Source organism: Saccopteryx leptura, chromosome 3, assembly GCF_036850995.1.
Source record: "Saccopteryx leptura isolate mSacLep1 chromosome 3, mSacLep1_pri_phased_curated, whole genome shotgun sequence".
NCBI classification, from domain to species: Eukaryota; Metazoa; Chordata; class Mammalia; order Chiroptera; family Emballonuridae; genus Saccopteryx; species Saccopteryx leptura.
The window spans coordinates 160,403,007-160,428,145 of NC_089505.1; the positions used below are offsets into that span (position 1 = coordinate 160,403,007).

Sequence of the window (25,139 nt, forward strand, 5' to 3'; positions counted from 1 at the left end):
TGGTAACTATAGGTAATAAACAAAAAATATTTTTTAAATGTAAAAGCTAAAGGTGTTTATTTTATTTTACTTTTTTTGTTTTTAGTGAGAGAGACAGAGAGAGACAGAGAGAGGGACAGATAGGGACAGACAGACAGGAAGGGAGAGAGATGAGAAGCATCAATTCTTCATTGTGGCACCTTAATTGTTCATTGATTGCTTTCTTATGTGTGCCTTGAACAGGGGGCTCCAACTGAGCCAGTGACCCCTTGCTCAAGCCAGTGACCTTGGGCTCAAGTAAGTCAATGACCTTGAGCTTCAAGCCATTGACCTTTGGGCTTAAGCCAGAAACCCTGCACTCAAGCTGGTGAGCGCATGCTCAAGCCAGATGAGCCCGCGCTCAAGCTGGTGATCTCAGGGTTTCGAACCTTGGTCCTCTGCATCCTAGGTCAACACTCTATCCACTCTATCCATTGCCTGGTCATGCTATTTTACTTTATTTTTTATTAAATTTATTGGGGGTGACAGTGGTTAGTAAAATCGTATCGGTTTCAGGCGTAGAATTCTACAATATTTCATCTGTATATTGTATTGTGTGTTCACCACCCCAAGTCAAGTATCCTTCCATCACCATTTAAAGGTCTTTATTTTAAACACAAAGAATTTCTGTCTTTTTGGGACAAAGAACAGGTTTCTCTTTTCCTCTCACAGTGATTATTTTCCTTTCTCTTATGTTGTTATTGTCTGAATAAGACAGCTTGCCATTTATTTATAGCTGGGTTCAGGATATATATATATATATATATATATATATATATATATATATATATGCGCACACATGTGTGTGGTGTGTGTGTGTGTGTGTACACACATAATGCAGGGTGCTCGTCATTCAGAGGGGAACACACTCATAGAAACAGATTCAGGAGACTGTCTGTCTCTCTAACATCTTCCCCCGGTTGTGTTGAAATGGGCCCTGGAAGGAGGTACTTTCAGGCCCGCCTGGCAGGGCGGCACCTCTGAGAGCTCAGGCTCCTGAAGAGCCAGGGCGAAGGGGAGGAACAGGTTTTGTTTCTGCTTTGTGGATGCACAGAAGCCTTTTTCAGAGACGAGCATCATTTCAAATATCCCAAAAGGTGCTATAGCGCTGTTTAGTTCCATGTTTCAACATTTTTTCCCTAAAAATGGTGAAGGAGGTGTATTGCCCCAGACTCTATGGAAAATATTCTTTTAACCACAGGGACTGTTCTTCCGGCTTCACACGGTGACCCAAGACAGAACCGAAAGAAGAAAGTCCTAAACATTCCACAGCATTACAGATTCCCCAGAGCCCCCAGATTTTGGATAATACATAGGAGTTCTACAGGGCTATGGGGGGAGATTGGAGAAGTCAAGATGCCTTTAAACGCCTTTTCTGACTTTTGCCATTTCCCAAAGGAATTTTTCCATGTGCAAACGGAGTAATTATTATTGGGATTGGATATAATTGGTGTTTGGTTGATTTCAACAGTCTTTTGATAGGCACATAGTGGAGGGAGGTAGAAAAGGGAAAAAGATGCCAAGGTAATACAGTCACAGGCTCTGCCTTCTGGAGATGGTAATGTATAATTTAAGGTAGGACAGGCATATGCGAGCAGGAAATAGAAAGCCAACCTTACTTCTATCATAGGCTTCTCCTTAACAAAGAAGGCACACAATAGAGAGGAAATGGCTCTGAGCATCATCTTGGCCACATGTGGTCTGTTTCACAGCTGCTGGGTTGGAGGAATTGGCTGAGCTCCCCAGGGAGGAGCTGTCACAAAGCAGAGTGGGAAATGTCTGGCTTTCAGCCCAAGTGACTTTACATGGCTAGTGCATTAACAACTAGGCATTTCCGGCAGTTCCCAACATTTCTGGGAATTTTCTCATCCAAAGGACTGGAAGGCAGCTCTATTCTCCCACTTGTTTGTTACTCATGGTTTCTTTGTATTACATCAGTTATTTTAAAACAAATAATTCTTGGGCTATGTTGTGTCACAGAACAATTTAAGACTTATTGGTCAAATATGGAAGCAAAGGTGCATAGAGATAGAAGGTATTTAGAGATATTTAGGAAATCTTCAGAGCACATTTTTGGCTTGCTCTTGATTGATCTTTCTATGAAATATACATATACACCATCTCTCTCTCTCTTTTTAGAATATTTTAAAAAGATTTTATTTATTCAATTTAGAGAAAAGAGAGAGAACGGGTGGGGGGTGGGAGTAGGAAACATCAACTTCCATATGTGCCTTGACCAGTAAGCCCGGGGTTTCAAACTGACGACCTCAGGTCGATGCTTTATCCACTGCGCCACCACATGTCAGGCCCGTATACACCCACCTCAACATATCAAAACTGAGCCAATATTAAAAGCAGCTGATTATAGATTCTATTGAGATATACAATATATGATGCTCAATTATATTTTTCATTGTTATTAGATATCTAAAATCATTCATTCATTTATTCATGCATCAAGAATTAATTAGGAGTGACGTCACGGAAATGGCGCCATGAGCAGCACGTCCGACAGATCTCCCCAAAATCTCAACAAATTTATCAACTAGAAACAGAAAAATTTATCCTTGGAGCATTCCGGAGTTCCACACACACTCTGAAAGCGAAAGAACTGTTGCCGAGGAGGGAGTACGCCTGTGGTGAGTCAACCCACACGTGCAGCTGCCTGCCCACACTCGGGGAGCGGCAGCCGGTGTGCCCGGAGAAACCGCGCACGCGCGCGCCCCTTGCCACAGTCCGGAGAGTCCCGGCCACTGGCATGCACTGGGAAACCACGCGTGTGCCCCGTGCCGCGGTCCAGAGAGTCCTGGCCACCGGCGTGCACTGGGAAACCACGCGTGCGCCCCGTGCCGCGGTCCAGAGAGTCCCGGCCACCGGCGTGCACTGAGAAACCGCGTGCATGCCCCGCGCCGCGGTCCAGAGAATCCTGGCCACCGGCGCGCGCTATTCCGCGGTCCGGGAGGGGCGCCAAGCCTGTCTTTCCTAGTCAGGAGATTCTCTCCGTGGGCGGGGCACCTCACCCAGCCATTCAAGCTAACAATCAAGCGTTGGGGGGAGGGGCGCGCAGGCAGCCTGAAATACCTTCTGGAGCACAGCTGCAGATCCAATCACTGAAATTAGCTTAACCCACGAACTCTACGCACCCACGGGGCTCTTATTGATAAGATCTCTCCCAGTTCAGCGATCCAAGACAAGAGGCGTGATATTTTTCAGTGCCTTTCGCTAAAGGGGCGGGGGCAACTTCTGACTGACAGAGCCTCCATATTCAGGGATATACCTAACAAGAGGGACTTGGCAGATATTAAGATCTATACAGCAAGTAGCGACTAGTGCTTCTTCTTCCCAGCCAAAACAGGCTACAAAGTGTGGAAAGCCTGGGTTGAGTGGTCCAACTGAATGGTAGGCGCTGAACAGTCACCTTGACAACAATTGACTCCCAGCCCCACCTGATTACGCTGGAGGCTCTGACTGCCAGAGCCTTACCCAGAGCCTTGCGCTGAGTGAGGATAGAGTGGGGATTTCCCAGCTCTTTGAGCCTCTTACTCCCCAGACAGAGAAGCAGTGGCAGCCTCATAGCTGGATCACCAGGCTGCTAATTCAGGAAGGGGAGACTAGGAGAGAGACTCCAGGAAAGCAAACTCTCTCATTGTTGGATTCTGCAAACGCCAACAAGCCTTGACTACCAGCGAGACTAAAGCCAATTATATGACATTGCCATAGAATCCCATCAACTGCAAATCCCTACCTAAGCATGACACAGGGGCAGAACCTGGGGTACAGAGTCACCGACCAGGAAGAGTGAGAGAAAAGAAAAAGGAAGAAGTTAACCTCTCAAAATCAAGAAAAATCCACAGACTTTACAACTTGTTCCACTAACTCTTTGTTGTTGTTGTTTGTTTCTTCTTTCTTATTGCCTTTATTATTATTTGTATTTCCTCCACCTCGGTCCTTTTATTCTCTGCCCATCTTATGCTACCCTTTTCTTGAACTACACTACCCATGAGTGTTACATTTTATTTCTTTTCTTCATCCTTACTCTCCTTTAGGGTTACACTCCAAAACCCTTAACTCTCACTCTCTCCCCTTTTTTTTGTTTTGTTTTGTTTTTGTTTTTGTTTTTTTTCTTTCCTTTTTTTTCTTCCTTCGTTTCTCTCTTTTTCTTATTTTTTCCTTTCTATTTGTTTCTCCTTTTCTCCTTTTACTTTTCCTCCCATTCAATCCTCAATCATGAACAAATTATTTAATTTGGGACTCAAGTTTTTTTTTGTTGTTCTTTTTTTTTTTCCCCTGCTTTTGTTCTTTTGGCTTCTCTAAGACTGGTGGGGCCTTTGATTGTAGGAGAAATCAGAGAAGATTCTCCAGGTTGTGGAACAAGAAAATGTGTCAGGGCTTTGGGAGCTCTGTGTGTTTGCTCATCGGCTGGTGTGAGACTTTAATAAATGAAATGGCCTATCATTTTTTGGCTCCACTGTTTCTTTACTGTCTGCCTGAATCCAATGGGAACCTGCATGTGCATGGCCACACGGCCATGACTACTGGCCTTACAACATGCATATGTTTTTTAAAAGTTTGCATTTAGACAGAGAAGATCTTACCCCTGACGTCATCTGAGTTTGCTACTGGACTACACGGGTTGGTTTCCTCAAAGCTAACTATGATGTTCTTTTAAGTAGATGAGCAAAATCATTGGGAATGGAAAAAGACAGTGGGTGACAATGCATTATTTTTTCTTGAGCAGCAGAGGGGTAGGCTCCAAGGTGAGAGACAAGAAATGGGCAAACACACATACTTTACAGCCTTGTTCACTTTACAGCTCAGGACCAGCCCTGTTCACTCTGTCCTAACCAGTGGAAGCTCTCATAGATACAAGAGAAGATGATTGGGTTTCCCTTTTCACATTGACTGATTGGAAGTTTACCGTCTGAATGTCCTGTGGCTAAACATGGAAATGAGCAGATCAGATAGTTCTTTCCCCTTTACAACATCTTTTCCTTTCATTTCTGGTTGTTATTTTGCCATACTTGATGATTCTTTGTAAGTCACTATTACAACATCAAGTGAGGTATAATTATATCATTTCAAACAGTTCTTCTAAAAACATGCTTTTAAGTTATAAACAAAAATACAAATTATGAACAGAATCATAAGCATCATGTAAAAGATTCAAATATAAAAAGTTAAAGTTCTTACTGAACTTAATGCAACTCAGTGCTTTGGTCAAAATTCATTGAATCATAATTTAAAATTTGTAAATTTTATTATATAAAATTATATCTCAGTAAAGCTAATTTAAAAAAAGTTGAAGTTCTCTGTCTTCCCCACTCTGCCCCATTTCTCTCTTATCTCTTTCCCTTTCCCTATAGGTAGCAATAAGGAAAAAAAGAGTTTGATATGGGTTTTTCAGGTCTTTTTTATACATGTACACACCCAAGACAAAACTTGTTCACCCCTCCACTAAACTTGTTAGTGAAAGAGCCTGAACATCCCAATACAGAGTCCCCAAATTCCACCTCACTCAAAGGCTGGAACGAAAGCCTCTGGAGGCTTGCACCCCTGCGAGCAGTTACGTGTGGCTTTGTTACTCAATTTCTGTGCTTCTTTCCCAGTTATGAAAATTTTGCCCATGTATAAACTAAGTAGTTCTAATGTCTGAAAATAATGTTACACAAAAATCCAATAAATATTGGAACTGTATATAGATCTTGAATGCCCAGATAATGAAAAACACTCTTGATGGCCCAGGCTACTTGACTTTCTTTCTTTCTTTTTTTTTCCGGGCTACTTGATTTTCAAGAGCCATTGTTGTTTTTCAATGTATCAGGGAGAAGCACCTTACTCTAATATGCTCAGAAATAAAAATTTCTGTGAAACATGGTTGAGAGATCATTATATTTTTGGATAGGATTTCTTACCCTTAGCATTAATGACAGTTTGGGCTGATAAGTCTTTGTTTGGGGGGCTGTCCTGTGCATTGTAGTATATTTAGTAGCATCCCTGGTCTCTATCTACTACATATCAATAGCATCCATTCTTCCATCCCTCATGTTGTGACACTGACAAATGCCCCTGACAGACAAAGTTGAGAACCATTATTTTTAGGAGAAAGCCTACGAAATGTATTCATATTTTAAGAGAAGAGTAGATACTTATGGGAAATAGGAAGAAAAACAGAAAAAGAAAGAGAAAGAAATCAAACTTCCAAATAAGTATATTGTTTACTCTTCTTCCTCTGAATTAATAGATCCCTGAAAAAAAAGTAGATTGGTGATTAACAAAACAGCCGTTGTCCCCACATACTTTTTCACAAGAAACCCAAATCCCCTATAAATGACTGTCACTAAACCATGGTTAATGAAGAATGCAGCCATCCCCACCTTGCCTGCTCCTGTGTGCGAGTTCTGGAGCTCTGTGTGCTTCAGGTTTTATATTCCTGAAATAGGGAAGAGAAATCTTGGTTTCCGTCTGGATATCATCCTTGTTACTGTCATACATTTAACGTTGGTAAAGTACTCTGAGCACCAGGAAAATGATGCCATTTTATAGAAAATTAAGAATAACACATTTGAGAACTAGGCAGGAATTTGGAAATTATCAAGCCCACTTCTCTTTTACAGAAGCTCAGAGATGAAAAATTAAGTGAGTTACCTAAAATCACAGAAAGGCAGTGAAGTGCATAGTGAGGACTCATTCTACATCTCTTGACTCAGTCCGGGCCTTTTCATATTCTTTTATTTTTTTCTTTCTTCTTTTCCAAGTGAGAGGGGAGAGATAGAGAGACAGACTCTTACATGGGGCCGGACTGGGATCCACCTGGCAACCCCATCTGGAGCCGATTCTCTCCCCATCTGGGGCCATACTTCTAATCATGCTATTTTAGCACTTCAGGTGGAGGCTCCAAAGAGCCATTCTCAGTGCCCAAGGCCGATGTGCTTGAACCAATCAAGCCATGACTGTGGGAGGAAAAGAGAGAGCGAGAAACACAGAAGGTGGGAGGGGAAAGGGTACAGAGGCAGATGGTCACTTCTCCTGTGTGCCCTGACTGGGAATAAAACCTGGGACATCCACATGCCAGGCCTATGCTCTACCGCTGTGCCAAACAACCAAGGTGTCCAGGCCTTTTCTATTGGTCTCAGTTTGGAGGAAAGAATTTAAGGAATTTCTCTTCTAAAGATCAAATAAGACTGTCTTATACCTCTATTCCTTGATTTATGGAATGTCCTAGGCCAGTGGCTGTCAATCCTATTTACAAATTAGAATCATCTGGGGAGTTTTTAAAAATATATATAGATTTTTGAGCCACAACCATAGAGATTTTTGTATTTACTTGGTCCAGAGTAGGCCAAACATTAGTATTTCTTTTTAAATGTTCCCCTGAAATTATTTTAATATGTAGACAGGATTGAGAAGCACTATTCTGTGCCCTCTCCATAATTTCCACCAGTTTCCAGTACAGAAGGAAGAAGGAAAGCAGTTTATATTCTCATGTTATTGCTGGCATCAGCTTCCACTGAATTAGATCCATTTGGAGACAATTATTTTCCAGGTGCTATCTCTCCTTTAAATCATGTCAACATAAGTAGGGACCTCAGTCATTCTTTGATTGCTTCAAAAAAACAAGAAAACAAAAACAAAACCTATTCACACAGGGTAACAGACTTTTCTCATGTTTGGAAAATTGGAGTATTGCAGTTACATAAACACTTAGAATGCTAAACGCTGGTGTATTCAAAGACTTGACAACTCTGTTTCGTGGTCCAGACCTCTCCCCACTCCTATTTCTCCCCTCCTTCCCTATCTCCACATTCCTATTGCTTCTAACTAAGGATATTTTCTTTCTCTTCTGCTGTACTGTCCCCTGCTGACCCCAAGCCTTCAAGGGTCTTGCCTTAATCCTAAAGGACCTGTCTTTTCTTAGACAACAATACTTCTCCTAAGGGGAATTGAGGGTTTAGCTCTTCCAAGGATCTGGAGGACATTGTGGCTGCTTTCCCCACATTAAAGCCCTGCTTTCTCAATAACTACCCTGATTTTCATTTGTAAACCTACACCTCCCTGCGCAGCCCACATAACAGGAGAAGCTAAGTTTATCCCTAACTCCAGGATGGAGGATCTAGGACAGAGGTTCATTTCTTGATTCATAGCACCTGTGGTATCTCAGTAATATAGCCATGATGCCTCTAGGCCAAAGAATATCACCCTCAAAACAAAATAAACACCACAAGCCCCTCAAATCTAACACTTTTATTTATTAAGCAGTTAACTCCAAATGACTTAATAGCAGAATTGTGTGTAATATCTGACAGGTGTATATATAAATTTAACATACGTCATAGTGGTCCTGTGGGTTTGCTACAATGACCCAGCAGGCCTTAGTGCAGTCAGGGAACTGGAGCCCCTGGGTTAGAGTTAGTGGTTCAGGAATGGGCAGATGACCAATTTGGACTAAGAATGAATAAGATCTGAAAGAGGCTTCCTCACTTTTTGGAAGGACTGATGTCCCTTCCCCGAGTGTGGGTGAGGAAGCAGGGAGCCAGAATTGGCTAGCAGGCACTGTGCTCCCTGGACAGGAGCCAGCATTATAATGCAGCTCATCTGTGAAAGGAGGAGGCAAGAGATAAAAGGATCTAGTTCTTTGATGACATCATTGGGCAGATGGATCAACCTTAAGGTCTGCATTACCTCAGAACTATGTGGACCAATAAATCTCCTTTATTCTTTATGTTAGCTTGATTTGGGTTTTCTGTTAATGGCTAATTAAGACAGACAGCCTTTATCAAGCAGGGCTAAGTTGGGCTGTAACATAAATTCCCTGCCTCCCAAAGCGACTTATAAAAGATTGTTTTTCTCTCATGTGGATGTTTTGAGGTCATAGTGTAATGTAGTGGCCTGACAGTCATCAGGAGTCCAGGGTCCTTCTAGCTTTTTGCTCTGCCATACCCCCTGGATATAGCCCTTGCCCTCATAATGTAGAGTAGCTGTTGGTGTTCCAACCATCACATACTTTTTTCTCAGGCAGCAGGACTCAGGAAGGAGAGAAGGCACTATCTCTTTCAAATCCAGGCTTCCTGGATTTCATACCCAGTGCTTCTGCTTTCATTTCACTGAGCAATACTTAGCCTTACTCTCAGACCTAGTCCAAAGGAAGGGAGAAATGTGGACTTTATTCCAAGTGGCGATGTGCTCATTTAAAACTCAAGGTTCAAGTCATAAGGAAGGAATGGCAGAATGCAAGCTAGAGCAGTTCAGAGAGTAATAATATATACATATATATTTCTACATCACCACTATACATATTTTGACCTTTTCCCCTTTAGGCAATTATCATACTGTTTGCTTTCAACTGAGTCAAGGTATCCAAGTCATCCCAGAAGGACTGATAGTTACTGAAAAGCTTCCAGGGAGGCAGAGTCACATTGCTGGCCCTTTGTACAGTGCTTGGCAAGTGGTAGGCGCTCAATACATCTTTGTTGAATGTTAAATGAATGGATGATCTCTTAGCAGTGCATTTCAGCATTTTAATAACTCTTAAAATCGTCCTAAAACCTCCTGATGCAGTTTCCTGTAAGATTCACTCACTCAGAGCTCAACCTTCTTCAGTGAAGAGCAAAGAGGAGCTGTCACTCAGCACTGGTGGCACATCCTTCTGTGCCATCAACACCAGTCACTCGGCCTTGGACTTCAGCCGGCTCTGGTTGCTCTCAGGAGGCCCTTCTCAAATTCTCCCTAATGAGCTCCGGGATGAGACCAGACAAACTTCTTATCCAAAGAGAGATCTAGGGTTCTTTTCTCCTTCCACTATTCCTACTTGAAGAATTTGTTATCATGTTTGTTTTCAAGCCACAGGACTTCACAGCTGGGAAGGAATGCAAACTTTTCTGTGCAAATCTGGGGGCCTATGTGCCACAGGAGAATTAGGGCAATAAGCACTCACTGCAGATACATGGTATTTTCATATACAAATGCTATCAGCACAGAGTACTCTGTAAGCATTTCCCTAACAAGACACAGGGTTTTTGAGAAAAATGAGCTCTTCATGCGTATTTGTAGTTCAATAATCTAGAGGAGTCCTGTTTAGTTTTCTTCCACATGAGAACTATTTCTCTGAAGTGCTATTTTACTCAATATATTATGCTGAATGATATTAGGTTGCATTTTCTGTTCAAGGATATGACAATTTACTTTGGAAATGAATTTAATTCCCCTGATCTCGAAAGCTAGTGTAGGAATTGATGCCTTGTGAATTCCAGACAGAGCTAGTGTTTCTCACGGTGCGGTCTATGGGTTACTTGCTGCTGAATCATGCAGCACTTCCTGGGCTTTTCCCCAGTCTTGCTGATCAGAATTTCTCATGGTGAACCCAAGGAACATAATGTGCATTTCTTTTTTTTTTAATTCAGTGAGGGGAGGAAGCAGAGACAGACTCTCAGACTCCCCGCATACACCACGACTGGGATCCACCCGGCAGGCCCACGAGGGGGTGATGCTCTGCCCATATGGGCCATTGCTACATTGCTCAGCAACCAAGCTCTTCTTAGTGCCTGAGGCGGAGGCCATGGAGCCATCCTCTGTGCCCAAGGCCAACTCGCTCCAATTGAGCCATGGCTGCAGGAGGGGAGGAGAGAGACAGAGAGTGAGAGAAGCAAGAGGGGGAGGGGTGGAGAAACAGATGGGCACTTCTCCTGTGTGCCCTGACTGGGAATTGAACCCAGGACATCCTCATGCTGGACCAATTCTCTACCACTGAGCCAACCAGCCAGGGTGTCATGTGCATTTCAAATATGCACTCCATGCCATTCTTGAACACACTCAAGTTTGAATATCACTAACTCAGACTTTTCAAGTTAAATTAACATGATCTTTATACCTATAAGGTACCATTAATGCTATTGATTTTACAACTACTAGTAGCAAACCTATATCGAGTGCATCACTTGCCAAGGTGTGGATGAAAAGAAAGGAATGACTAGAAAATGCACAAAATGTAATTGATTTAACAACTTTTATCTAACTTCTAAATGTTTTTTTAAAAACTCTGTATCATGAGTCACCTCCAGATATGTGGTCACGGCTTTGAACTTGGTCCCACTTCAGAAAAAGATAAAAGGGAATGGCTGCTGTAATCTATCTTCGAAGCTGACTTTTACATTTGTAGACAGATAATGTTTGAGTAACACTGGGCACCAACCACAGTATCCAGTGACCACACAAAAATAATAGATTTGGAAATATTCTTAAAGGTTGCTGGACCCATATGACATTCTGAAAGATAAAAACAAGAAGAAAGAGTGAGTGTTTATTAAAATCATGGCCATATTAGTGGGATGGTTTTGCAGCAAAGTGGTGGCAAATTAACTTGTGTTTCTCTCGGATGTCATTATTTCTAAGGATGGCCCATATCCCAGATTGTATCAGGTAGTGCAGATGTTTTCCCTAGAGGCTGGAGAATAATTCATAGTTAAAATGTCACTCCTTATTTTGTGTCTATGTTTTACCATATGCTTTATTAACCTTCATCCAAGCAATTGGATACACATCGACACCTCAGGCATTTAATACATGTGATTTCCACAGAGAAACAGTAACCCAAACCTCAATCATCCTCCCTCCAGCTCAACTGACACATTTCCTAATCCCTTCAACATCATGGGTACTGGAGCTGGCACGGCTAAGAGTGTCACACAGGTCATCCTGCGATGTACAATTGCAGCTCATGAGGCAGAAATTATCTTGGCTTTTTTTCTTTTTGGTGGTTTTTAGTCAACTCAGTTCAGCCCAGAAACAGCGGGACACTGCTGGAGATGAAGGGCACACAAATGTTGCAGTGATTTTCTTTGGTGGGAGTAGATAAAGATAATAAAAAGTAAATGAAAAGGGGGAAAGGACAGAGACTCCAAATTCGGATGAGCCACGCTCCGCTGCCAATGGAAACTGAAATGGGAGCCAGCCTCATTAGTGTCGCACAGGCTTAGACATCGGATGTCTACCAGAGCTGCTGTCAGTTGGATGTGTCTGAGTACAGATCAGTTCCCAAAATGTGAATTGAGGTCAGTAAAATCCAGCTACATATGTGGGCCCATCAATTTTCTACGATGTAGTCTTGGGCAGATGAGGTGAAAGGGAGAGTTTGAACTCTTTTCCAAAAATTCCATCAATTGCACCACCTCTGGTAGTCATTTCTGAAGTCATTCTGTTCATCATTGTCCCCCAGGGCCTAGTACAGTGCCTGGTATACATGAGCTCTAGAAATATCTGTCAAAGTGTGTCTCTGCTCCATTTTTCTCCCTTGTGGCCTCACATCCATCAGTCACAGTGTTCTGTTACTTCTCCCATCAGACCTCACCTTCAGTGTGGCCTTTCCATTTTCACGGCTACCTTCCCAGTCCAGACCCCCCCTTGCGTTTATTTGTGAACTGTGTGATCTTTCTGAAGGACCATCAGCTTTTACACTTCTGCTAAAAACTCTGAGTGGTTCCCTGTGGCCTGCAAAGAAGACAACCCCAATTCCTTGGCCTTTGGACCAGGACCAACTTAAATCTTGGACCTTAACTCTCCTTATTTCCCCGCATACACCCTTTGTTTTAGCCATTGTTTTTTGATTATGGAATAGATAGATATTCTCCCAGTTGTCTTGTTTGTCATGATCTCTCCTACTCTGTGCCTCTCAGACTTTGATTCATGTCTCCTATGATCAATCCCTCCTCAGAACTCCCATCACCTTTACTAGGACCCTATATCTGTATTAGTCATTTACACTGTAACAGTATTTATCCTTCAATGTCCCATCCTGTTCATCCAGGTAAGCTGGATGGGCACTGAGGACAGAAACTGTTTCTCATCCATCTCCGTGTCCTCTGTGCTTAAAAACAGTATGTATTATTAACAGAGCTGTTGTTCAGTAAATACTGCTGTATTGTGCTGAGAAGGCCAAGCCTCAAGCTCAACTGGGATCTCTTTTAAATTGCCTTTTTTATTTATATATTTTTTTATTCAGTGAGACAGAAAGATAGACTCCCATAGGTGCCTGGACCAGGATCCACCTGGCAAGCCCAGTAGGGGGCAATGCTCTGCCCACCTGGGGTGTTGCTCCATTGCTCAGCAACTGAGCTCTTCTTAGCACCTGAGGCAGAGGCCAGGGAGCCATCCTCAGCATCCAGGAGCAACTTGCTCCAATTGAGCCATGGCTGCAGGAGGGAAGAGAAGCAGATGGTGCTTCTCCCGTGTGTCCTGACCGGGAATCGAACCCAGGACATCCACATATCAGGTCAATGGGACCACTGAGCCACCTGACCAGGGTCTTAAATTGCCTTTTTCAAAGTTTTTTTGCTGAAGAGACAGAAATAAAAGGTTTTGGAAACCTTACCTCTTCTTTTTTTTTAATGTATGAATTAGAAAATGATGTCATCTGTAAAATATTCAATTTAAGAGAGATATCTGTCCCTGAAGCCTCCTCAAAGAAAAATGGAACTACCTAGGTTGGAATCTTCTGTGAGTTTTTACCCTCAAACAGGCATGAAGATGCTCAGCTAAGTGCAAGTCTCCCATCACCCACAGCCACTGAGAGGATGATATTACAGTGGTCAAGATGCTACAGTGAACCCACTTTGGAACTGTCCTTACCATTGGTGCTTTACAATTAAATGGCTGCTATTTTTGCCAAGTGCTCACACACTCTCTCCTCCAAGTTCAAAACAGTCTTTTCACTTTGACTGCACGTCATGAAACTTCCAATGGGCAGAAATGAAACTCTCATTCCCTAGTCAGGCTAATTCAACTTTGTTTTTTCCTGACGAGTCTGAGAACAGGATAGAGGTGTCACACTGGAAGAACTGGAGGCCGAGCCAGAAAGGCAGCCTAGGAAGTTCTCAGCTTTGCTCTTTTAGCCATTTTGGCTCTGCTTTTTTTTTTTTTAAATTTTATTTATTCATTTTAGAAAGGAGAGAGAGAGGGAGAGAGAGAGAGAGAGAGAGAGAGAGAGAGAGAGAAGAGAGAGAGAGAGAGAGAGAAGGAGGAGGAGCAGGAAGCATCAACTCCCATATGTGCCTTGACCAGGCAAACCCAGGGTTTCGAACCGGCGACCTCAGCATTTCCAGGTCGACGCTTTATCCACTGTGCCACCACAGGTCAGGCATGCTTCTTTAGTAGAATCATCATATGACTACTTTTTAAAAATGAGTTCTTCTCTAGTATTAGTAATGGAATGCAGCTGAACCATTTCACCCTCTTGCACCAATATGCACACATTCAGATCAGGTCCTGTTAGATTTTTCTTTGCATGTGTGTGTGTTTGTGTTGGGGGAGGGGCATATGGAAACCCGAGTTAAAGACAAATTTCCTGTTCTCAGAAAATGAGACCTTAGCAATTTTTGGTAACTCAGAATATTTTAATAAGGGATTAGAGCATACCAAATTATTGAATGATGGCATCCAAGTTATTGCCCAGTTAGGTGTTATATTTTAAGTTTATACAATGTTGAATTCTAGGCAGCAAAAAGGTAAGGAGTATCTAGCTTTCTATGGCTTAATTTGGGTACTTCCTCTACTTTTACTACTACTCTGAATATGTTATTTTGTACCTGTGGATGAAAAAGGGTCCCCAATCTTAAATTTAACAAGCTCAGGAGAGGCCTCCATGGTGGGCCCTACAAACTCAGAGACATAAAGGAACCACATAGGATGGCCCGAACATAAAAATTCCTAACTAAAAGCGGGTCATGGCAGGTAGTCACATCCTAGGCCTGTAGCTTTTTTGACAAAGGTTCATCTTTACCGTAAGTGAGCCTGTCTGTTGTTTTTTTAAAGATAACATACCTTTGAAATATAACAATCTTTTCCAGACCCCTCAGCGCACACCTACACACCAGGGCACAAAACCATGGGACCTCCCATTGCTATCTTGCTCACAACATACCATCTCTGTGTGCTCCAAATGTCAATCAAGGACAATGTAAAAGAAGTACCATATTTCCCCATGTACAAGATGCACCCCTTTTTAAAAAATTTGGGGTCTAAAAACTGGGTGCGTCTTATATAGTGGTTGTGGCATTTCAAATGCCAGAGATGGAATTGAGGGCCAGGCAGTATATGAAGAGGATGCGTCATCAGACACAGATGAGGACAAGCTAATGGATGGGAGTTTTGACAGTGATGAGAAGTTGTATGAATTTTATGATGAATAAAACTTGAGTTCAATAACTTTATGTAATACATTTTTTTTTTTCAAATTTCAGGCCCCCAAATTAAGGTGTATCTTATACAGAGGAGCGTCTTATACACAGGGAAATACGGTATGTGCCTCTCTTTTTACCTTTTATCCTATCCCAGAGATTTCCCCACTTTGCTTTCTCCTGCTTCCTAATCTATCACCAAAGGAGTTCATGTAACCTTCCTTACATCTTCTGCTTTAGCTCGAATGTATAAAATAAGCTGCAAAACTGCCCCTCTCCAGGGCATTTTCTTAATCTGTTGAGATTTTGCTTCTGGGCAATTATTGTCAGTTTGGCTCAAATAAACTCATAAAAATACTCTTTAGGTTTGGACATTTCCCACGACACAACTATAGTACACAGTGGTTGGCTCCTCAAGATTATAAGCCAGGTAATTTCGGAAGTTGCAGGAATCCTTGAAGGCATTGCAGAAATCCTAGGTGGCTCTCAACTTAGCCTGTGCGCAGAGTCACCTGCGGAGCTTTTGCAAAATGAGAATGCCGGGACTCAACCCCAGACTCAGAACCTCAGAATTTTCTGAGACGGGCCCAGGGCAGTGTGTTTGCAGAAGTTCCTCATTGGAAACCACAAATTGAAGGTCACTTAGAGACTTTTCTTTCCTTTTGCAAGCAAGAGTCTTGGATCAAAAGGCTCCATAAAAAGCCATTTGCTCAACCATCCAACAGGGGCTTGAATTCCCCCTTCAACATCACATAAACCCTGTTGAATACTTTTTGAAGTCCCATCACATAATGGACAAAATAAACAGTACTTTAAAAATAAATAATTTCATCTTTTCTTTTTCTTCTGACATCTTTTCTTGTAAGCTCAAGGGAGAAAAAACAACAATAACATTATTATTTCCTTTCTCCTACTTGGCCAATTTTGCCTTCTTTCTGCCTTCAGACTAGAGCTGAAATTCAGCGTGGCTGTTTTGATCTCACCGCTTCGGATTATTTATTGCCCTCTTATGCCAACGCATTTTATTCTGGCCTCCTCGGTCTCGCTGGCACAGCTCTGGGAATAGTGTCAGATAAGGCTACGGCTGCCAGGAAAAGGAGCAGAGACAGTTGTTACAAGCTCAAAGGCTGTTTAGTTTTATGTTAATTTTTAAATTCAGACATGGGAGTTTTTTTCAAAATCACTGTTCTGAGGATCTGGCGAATACATCTGAAACAGACAGCCAGATAGTAAGACTGAAGTGAACCTGCAATGGGACAGTCAGTGTGCCTTTCATAACAGAGACCCAACGTGGGAAATCTTGTGGCTACACAGTATGATTCCCTGTGACAACAACTAAAAATTCAAAGTCTTTATTTTTCCACTTCATTCACCCTGTTGATACTAGTTAACTCACATTCCATCATTTGATTTTTGCTATTGCTGGGCCAGTAGTCATTAAATGAAATTCCAGGCAATAAAAAAACATACAAAATCAAAACACATTGAGGGTTTTTCCATTTTCATTTTTATATGACCATCTATAAAATAACATGGACATTTCTGGACATAAAACCAATGCTGAAGCTGAGTCAAAACGAGAGGAAATACTGTGTGAGTGACCTCTGTTATGTAGTCATTCAAAAGAAAAACACTCTGCGTGCTATGCAATTTAATAGTTGCAAGGCAGACCATGTCCTCATTTAAGGAATCTTGCAAATACAATTAATTATTTCAGGAAGTAGATAAGAAACCTAGAAGACATTTCCATCAGGATGCATTATGAGCATTTTAATTTAAAATTACAAGTCTGCTGGAATTCAACTTACTATATTTCAGCTCCATTTACATGACAAAGACAAAAAAAAATGGAGTGGTGATCCCATAATTTTTTTCTTGCCACATCCTTTTAAGTATTTCTATGAAAAGTATTTTAAAATAATCACTACTTGTGATACAAAAGAATAGGATTACTAATAAAACAGAGGCCCTTAAACAAAACTGCCAATGCCAAGAGGAGAAAAAAACTGGTCTCTTGCGTGGGGTTAGGAAGGTTAGGATGCACTTCTTGCTGCCTGGCCAGCAGAGGGCACAGCCCCCCAACTGGTCAGTACCACAGGCCCCGGAACTCCAACTCAGAGCTCTGGTAAATGGGCAGCCGTCTCATCTGATTAGCTTCAGGGCAGTTTTAGCTAAGGGTCGCTCTCCTCCTCGCTGACTTCCTTGTCTCCCTCCTTTTGTCCTTCCTTTCTCCCCTCTACCCCCATCAACTTACTGGAGGACTGAATACTATGAAAAAGATTGAGTTAAAAATCATTACTGTGTCCCTTTCAAGGGCAGGAATTACAATCGGTCCTCCTATGACAGAGAGCATGTAATTAATCCAGGTTCATGGACAGGAAGCCGACGTTGGAATGCATCTAGAAAAAGAACAGGTGAGATGTGGTGCAAATCTACTCCTTATTTACCATGTCAATTTTTTTTCTCTGACTTTATTGATGTATAAGTAACAATAAAAAACCGTATATATCTAAGGTGTACAAGGGCTGGGGGAGGGGAATGAGGGAGATGTTGGTCTAGGGATACAAAGTTTCAGTCTTTTTTATCTTAGATAAAAATAACAGGCTAGTCTGGAAAAGACAGGCATCCTGTAAAAGGTAAAGCAGAGGTTTGAGTTAGGACTTAGCTATTGAAACATTATTTCTGTAAGTTAATCATAACTCACTTCTAACAATATAATATATGTATTTTTTTCAATGGTTTAAAAATGAAAGGAGAACGTACAAAGGGGCCCTTCGAATCACGGCTCCCTCCATTCTTCTCGAAGTAACCACTATTCTGACTGCTAACAGCGTAGAATAGTTCTGTCTCTTACTTGAATTAAATGAATGAAATAATAGAATATGTGTTTTATTGAAGATTGACTTTTTTTGCTCAAATTATCTTTGTGAACAGCAGTTCCAGCTGTGCAGCAACTGGAGTTCTCATGTCTTTGGGAAGGCAAGCATTCCTTCTGCAAATACAAGCATGTCTATTGCTTGTGCATGAATTAATCTTAAGCTACACTTCTCACAAAAATAAGGGGGTATTTTATAGCTTTATATTAGTTTTGAAATACCCCTAATTTTTGTGGGCAGTATATTTTCTTTTAGAGCCAGAGATGCAGGATGAAAGTGGTAGTTTCCCAGGCACATAAAGGGAATGATGGAAAGTCTGGGAGAAAAACTAGAGAAAGGACAGATGCCTTTAAAGACTAATTTTGCTTAGATAATAGTATTTCTTTTCTTCTTCTTCTTCTTCTTCTTCTTCTTCTTCTTCATCATCATCATCATCATCATAATAGACCCCCACATATATCCCAACTGAGATCTGCCCAGTGACCCCCATCTGCCCATCTGGGGCCATGCTCGCAACAAGCTATTTTTAGCAGCTGAGGCTGAGGCTCCACAGAGCCATCTTCAGTGCCCAGGGCCAATGTGCTTGAATCAATTGAACTATGGCTGCAGGAGGGGAAGAGAGACAGAGAGAGAGAGAGAGAGAGAGAGAGAGAGAGAAGGGAGATAGGGAGGGGTGGAGAAGCAGATGGTCACTTTTTCTGTGTGCCCTGGCTGGGAATTGAATCTGGGACATCCACATGCCAGGCTGATGCTCTATCATTGAGCCAATTGGCCAGGGCCAGATCATAGTATTTCTAAGATAAGACCTGATGTCAAGTATCTTTAGGAATTTGTTCAATCAACCTATCCTCCAGTACCCTGGCTATATCAACAGTGAAAAACAGTAATAATATGTTCTCCTTTTTTCCTTCTTTGTCTTAAGTATAGTTTATGTTAAATGGCCATTAAATGTACCCTGTATTAAATGTGTTCTAGTTTTTTTTTTGTTGTTTTTTTTTTTAGCAAAGAGTTGCTAAAGTCTTCCTAGATAGATGATTTCATTGAAATATCCAGTGCATTTGCTATTAAATCTAGTACAACCTTAGACAGGTATGATGACTATCTCCGTAAAAACCTAGTTCATTAACCAAGAATAGATGGTAAAAATAGATTACAAAGTGTTTTAAATGCAGTAAGAAGTCCTTGGGCTCTCAACTTTGCATAAATATGTAAGAAGTGGTTTTTAGACTTTAGGAAGCAAGTACTCTGCACGCAGTGACAGCGTGGGAGCAGTCAAGCTTTCAGTGTGTGGTGCAAGAAGGCACAGTCACTTCTATTTAAATGCCTTGCCCTTCAGAGAGCTGCCCAAGTGGCCAGAGGCTTCTCTATAGAGGCAAGACAGAGATATCAAGACTTGCAAGGGAAACACAGATATCTGGGACCAAACACATCTTTCTTGAGACAGGTCAGACCCTGGATACAAGCAAAAAATGGGATGAGGGGACAGCTGGAAAGAGGGGAGGAGAAAGGGGAAGCTCAGCTAGAACAAATCTATGGGAAAATAACAGGAAAGGTTTTGAATAGAAAAAGAATGAGTGTTGTGTGGGGTGAGTAACTGGGGAGAGGAGAATCAGGATACAGGAAATTTGATTCTGAAACTGTTAAGTTCCTATTCAAGATGCTTTATTTCATCAGATCTCAGTATTTTCACTTGTGAAATGGAAAAATGCTTTCATTACTTGCAGATGATATCTGTCTGTATTCAACTGTCTTCTCACCTAACTACATAAGTTTTTCTATCTCTGGGTTAGTAGTAAGATTTAACCTACTATCAATTCCATTTGGTTGTTTTTATATAGGAGCCAAACTGTTCTCAAATAAATAAGCAGCTCAGTTCACCAAATCTGAATTTCGCCAACCCACCTCGTTCTGACCTGAGAACACACCCTCACACACATCTCGTTGTGAGTCTCCAGTTCGTTTTTCCTCCTGCTTTCATTACGAGGTAAGAGGATGGGTTTTGATGGTAGGAACATGGCAGGTGGGCATTGGCCAACCCCACAGGCCCATGGTTCAGGAAGCACATTTGCTGATAGAAAATATGATCTTCAAAGAATGCCTTTGTAGTCAGTGAGGATTATTTCTAGCTTTTGACACAGTAGGTTTCAAGTACAGAGCAAACATCATTAATTGAATGAATGTTACAGGAAAGAGAACAGGAAAGGTTTCGCTGTTTTTTTCTAGTTCTCCTTTCTGACCACAGGGTCTTTCTTTCTTTCTTTCTCTCTCTCTCTCTCTCTCTCTCTCTCTCTCTCTCTCTCTCTCTTCCCTCCCTCCCTCCCTCCCTCCCTCCCTCCCTCCCTCCCTCCCTCCCTCCCTCCTTCCTTCCTTCCTTTTTATTTCTTTTCTTTTTTTGCAAAAGAATGATTGTCCAACATCTCTTAAGCAATGCAGACCCTACTTCTCAGAGCCTGTGGGTCCCCAGACTCCTGCTTCATGGAGATAAACTTCTTCTTTCCCATACTTTTCGGTCCCTATCTCTTCAGACTTGCCCTGCCCCATCCAGCCATGTCTCCGGGAGCCCACTAGAAAGCACTGTATTAGTTGGACGGGTTTGCTTACATCTCATGTATGTACTTCGCTCAGGCTTTGTTTATACCATGTCCCCACCTGGGACAGCCTCTCACTGAACCCTACCCTGCCAATCCTCTAAGACACACAGCTACCCGTATTTCTCCATGAAGCTTTCTCTGAATATCTAGCCCTCAAGGTGCTCCCTTCTTTCCTCTGACTAGGACTATTTTATACCCTGTAGTGCTGGTTAATCACATTGCATTATCTCTTCATTTGTTATGTGTTATTTTTACCATACTATTTGGGTTAGAAACCTATTAAGTTAGAAACCTATTGAGTTAGGGACAAGCCTATTTGAATTAGGGACCAAGTCTACCCAGTATGGCAGATGGGGCTACTTTTTCTTATTTGTCTCCCAGAGAAGGTTCTTTCTGCTAATCTGCACAAAGGCACAATATAGGCCAGCTTTGTCCCTTTCCTTCCCTTGTAATCAATTTCAGACATGTGAAGATCAAACCAGCTGCTACGGATAGATAGCACAGATAGTCCCCAAAGAAAAAACTAATCTTCCTAGAGCCCTTTGAGTGATACTATTCACCAAATTCTCTCTTTCCAGACACTATCTTTTCTCTTATACCGAAAATTGACAAAGTCTTCCAGCTGAAACAGAACAAAAGGAAGCAAAGAAAAAGCCACCAAATTCAAATTCTGAGTCAGATGGTTTAGCAACAATTGTTAAAAAGTCCTAGAAATACAGTCAAAGGTACAGTTTGAGAAAAGGAAGGCAGAAAGGCCAGGTGAGCCGGCTGAAGAAACTGCAGATAACGCAGAGAGGAAACTCAGCAGCTGGGAGGCAACGACCGCTTCCCACACACACTGTCGTGAGCCCAGCACTGCCCTGCACGCTAGAAGAGAGAAGACCGGAAAGGGCAAAATAAAATAAAATGAAATAAAAAAAAATAAAATAAATTGTGTACCTTGGGGCACACAGATTTCTACTCTTTGCCTAAGAGGAGCTTCTGTCTTTGATCCTTTGTAAATCACGTTTGTTGTTGTGCAGGACCACCTGAGAGGAAGGGGTGGGAGTCCCAATCCACCATTTAGTATTAGCCTTGTTATCTGGGGTGAGTCACTGAATCTAGCTCTTCTTGCAAAATGGAGATACTAACACATCTCTCATTTATTTATTCATCCATTCATTCATCTATTCACCAAGTGTTCGTTATGGGCAAAGCACAAAGGACCACAATGGTGAGTAAAACGGACGTGGTCTTTGCCCTTAGGCAGAGTCCAGACAATCTCACCGGGTTGTTTCTGACAGAGAAGGGCAGTGTCTTTGAACTCGAAGGCACTGGGATGTGGAATGTCTTCATTATCAATGACTTCCAATAATCTATCTGTGTGATGTGGGCAGGTCATATTTTCCCTGGGCTTTCCTATTCTCAACTGAAATGCGAAAGTTCCTGTCCTAAAAGTTAAGTATTCCAAATGCCTATGAAGAAGTTCAGATTTTTAGGTACTTCTGAATTATGGGTCTCTAAAAGACTGTTATGAAACAGTTTAGATATACAGAAGGATAAGAATAATATAACGACCTCTTGTGTACTAAATTAAGAGAGAGCTCTGCTAGTGGCACCCTCCTTTCCCCCAGAGGAGATAAGTGTGATGTGTTTGATGTTTATTCTTCTGACTCGTAGCCTTTCTAGGAAACCTGGTATGTGAATAAGAATGGTTCATCACTTAGGTGATTCCTGGTTCCTGATGAATGAGAAGTCATGACAGTGTATGTCTGAAAATGCTCAAGTGCCAGCCTATTCTCTCCCTGCCACCCCTGCTTACAACCCACCCAGCAGACAGAATTAGAAAACCCATGAGGCTGGCATTACCTGATGCACTCAGAAGGTACCGAGTTTTGTATTTACCTTGAGGGCCTTCTGCGCAGGTTCACTGGATCCAATTGCTATTAGGTTAGGCCCAGCCATGCTGCAGAAACTCTTCAAATGCAAAGTATCACCCACTGGGACTGTAGAAACTGCATAGTCCTAGGCAAATAATAGAAACAAGCAGTTTGGAGTTGCAGAATCATTCTAAAATCTACGTAAATCTGCCTGAATCATGCTCACTCCTCTGGAGGCTACCAGGGGCCTGAATATCCGGAAGGAAAACTGGGGCCCACAGGTTTGTTACATGAAGACTGCTTCTGAGAAGATGTGTGTATCCCCAACTTCACTTGCTGATTTATGGAGTGGGCCACTCTGAAAGGATGTGCCTAAATATCCTGTGTGAACTAGAGCCTCATGTCTTCATGGGGAACAGAGCTTCATGGGAGTGCTCTCCCTTCCTAAGTAGTCTGTGAGTCAACCTATTAGTGATCAACAGAGTAAAAAGAAGCTGCGAGGATGTATGTGCAACACCTAGCACGGTTTTCAGCGCAGTAGCAGGTGCCCCCGTACAGGGGATCCTTGATTCCAATCTGAAAAACCCACATTTCAGGTTAGAGACAATTGGGTGTCCAGATTTCTTTTTAAGTCATTGATTGTGCGATAAACATTTGTGGTTGTAGGATTATATACTGGGAGAAAACAGATGTCTGTGATAACTGTATAGCTGCTGTGGTAGCTCAGTAAAGCCTATTTATTGAGAAATCTAAAATTGACAGCTTCTAAAACTTCTAACAAACATAACAATATTAGGAATTAGTTTGCAAAGCCATTGACATACAAATACCATTCTTCATGACCTTTTGATTCAGCCGGTCTATGAATATTTATTAATTACTCTGTGCCAGGTGTAAGTGATCTTTTACCTACCTTAAAAGTATCAGCCAAGATTTCAGCACCTCGTTGATTTGTCCTTTTGGAAAGACCCACAAAAAATTCTCTGCCTATAATAGATGTCATGGAAAATAATGAGTAGGTGGCACCAGTGACAGCACACAATTTTTTAAAATCTATAAATAATGACCTTAAAGTATCACATGGTTCTTTCTTACCACAGAGGCAGGTGTACTTATACTCTGACCTCTGCTCTTTTTACACAAATCTGATTTCAAATTATTGCCCTTAGAAATGAATGTTTTCTTGTTCATAGAGATGGAAAGTAGAATAGTGGTTACCAGAGAGTGGAGGAAAGGGGATCTGGGGCGTCAGTGTTCAATGGAATAAAGTTTCAGTTTGGGGAAGGGAAGAAATGCTGGAGGCAGATGGTGGTAATGGTTGCACAACCACATGAATGTACTTAATGTCTCTGAACTGTGCACTTAAAAATAGTGAAATGGTAAATTTTGTGTTACACATATTTTATCAAAATGAAAGAATTAAGATTTGCTTTATTTTGAATTAAACACATCAATAATCTGTAATCAGAAATTAAGTAACAGCAATGGCAATTTAGCCAATTTTTTCACAGAAAGAACAATTCTAGACATTCTTGATGAAGTTGGATTCCTTTTGTTTGTTTGTTTATTTTTTTTAGGTGAGAGGAAGGGAGATAGTGGCATGCATCCAAACTGGGATTCACCCAGCAACCCCATCTGGGGTCAATGCTCAAGTACTGAGCTATTTTTAGCACCTGAGGCAGATGTGCTTTCAGGGAGCTATCCTCAGTACCCCAGGCCACACTCGAACCAATGGAGCCACTGGCTGCTGGAGAAGAAGAGGGAAAGAAGGAGGGGTGGGGGAGAAGCAGATGGTCATTTTTCCTATATGTCCTCACTGGAAATTGAACCCAAGACTTCCATACGCCAGGCTGACACTCTATTCACTGAGCCACCAGCCAAGGCCTGGATTACTTTTCTTATAACAGTGAAGTAAGGGCTGAAGAAACCATCTGGGTATAACATGAGTTTAGTGTTGACCAATCTTCAGGTCTGACTCTAAGAGCTGTCTTTAAAACTATACAACTACTTATTTCAATACAAAATATCAAAGAACAAATACTAAAATTTAGGAGGCTAGAACTTCTTATTTGGCTTTTCTGAAATTTTCCAATTTTTTTCTCAGAAAACAAAACACTAAATTAAAATGGTCTCCTAGTTCTAGGCAAACAAACAATTACAGTAGATATAGTTAGGCAAATCATAAAAGTGGGGATTCTCATCCTCCCTTAATTCTTTGAAAAAATAATTCTACATGAAATGAGGAAAAAATATTCAAAGAGAAATCAGTATATTTTTGCCACAGGGCAAAGTATAAGAAGAGTAGCCATGTAGAAAAAACTACTTGATAGATTTCACAAATGTTATAACTTTAACCTTCATGATATCTTTATAAAAGGGGTAAATAATACAGGGCAAAGATGTTATGATAAATTTCAATGGCTTGTGCTTTGGCATGCACTTTTGGCAGAATTTTTAGTGGCCAATTGACATTTTTTGGGTAATGGCACGATTGTGTTTTTCCTTAAGAAAATTCACTACATACAAATCAAAACTTAAGTTAGGGAAAGGTGTTTTATGTGACAAAAGTATGACTCTATTAAAAAAAAGTTAGCTAAAATAAAAACAACATTACATTTCCTTAATTAAGAT

General features: G+C 41.5%; 1 protein-coding gene across 3 annotated transcripts in view; it reads right to left on the reverse strand.

The window, feature by feature from the left end:
• Positions 1 to 25,139, reverse strand: part of DDAH1 (dimethylarginine dimethylaminohydrolase 1) — a 164,274-nt gene that overhangs the window by 10,109 nt on the left and 129,026 nt on the right. For all 3 annotated transcript variants that reach the window (XM_066376696.1, XM_066376694.1, XM_066376693.1), the window contains exons 3-4: positions 23,422 to 23,495; positions 22,534 to 22,653 (exon numbers count right to left, since the gene is read on the reverse strand). In XM_066376696.1, the coding sequence (XP_066232793.1) occupies positions 22,534 to 22,653; positions 23,422 to 23,495 (194 nt within the window). The remainder of the gene's footprint in view (positions 1 to 22,533; positions 22,654 to 23,421; positions 23,496 to 25,139) is intronic.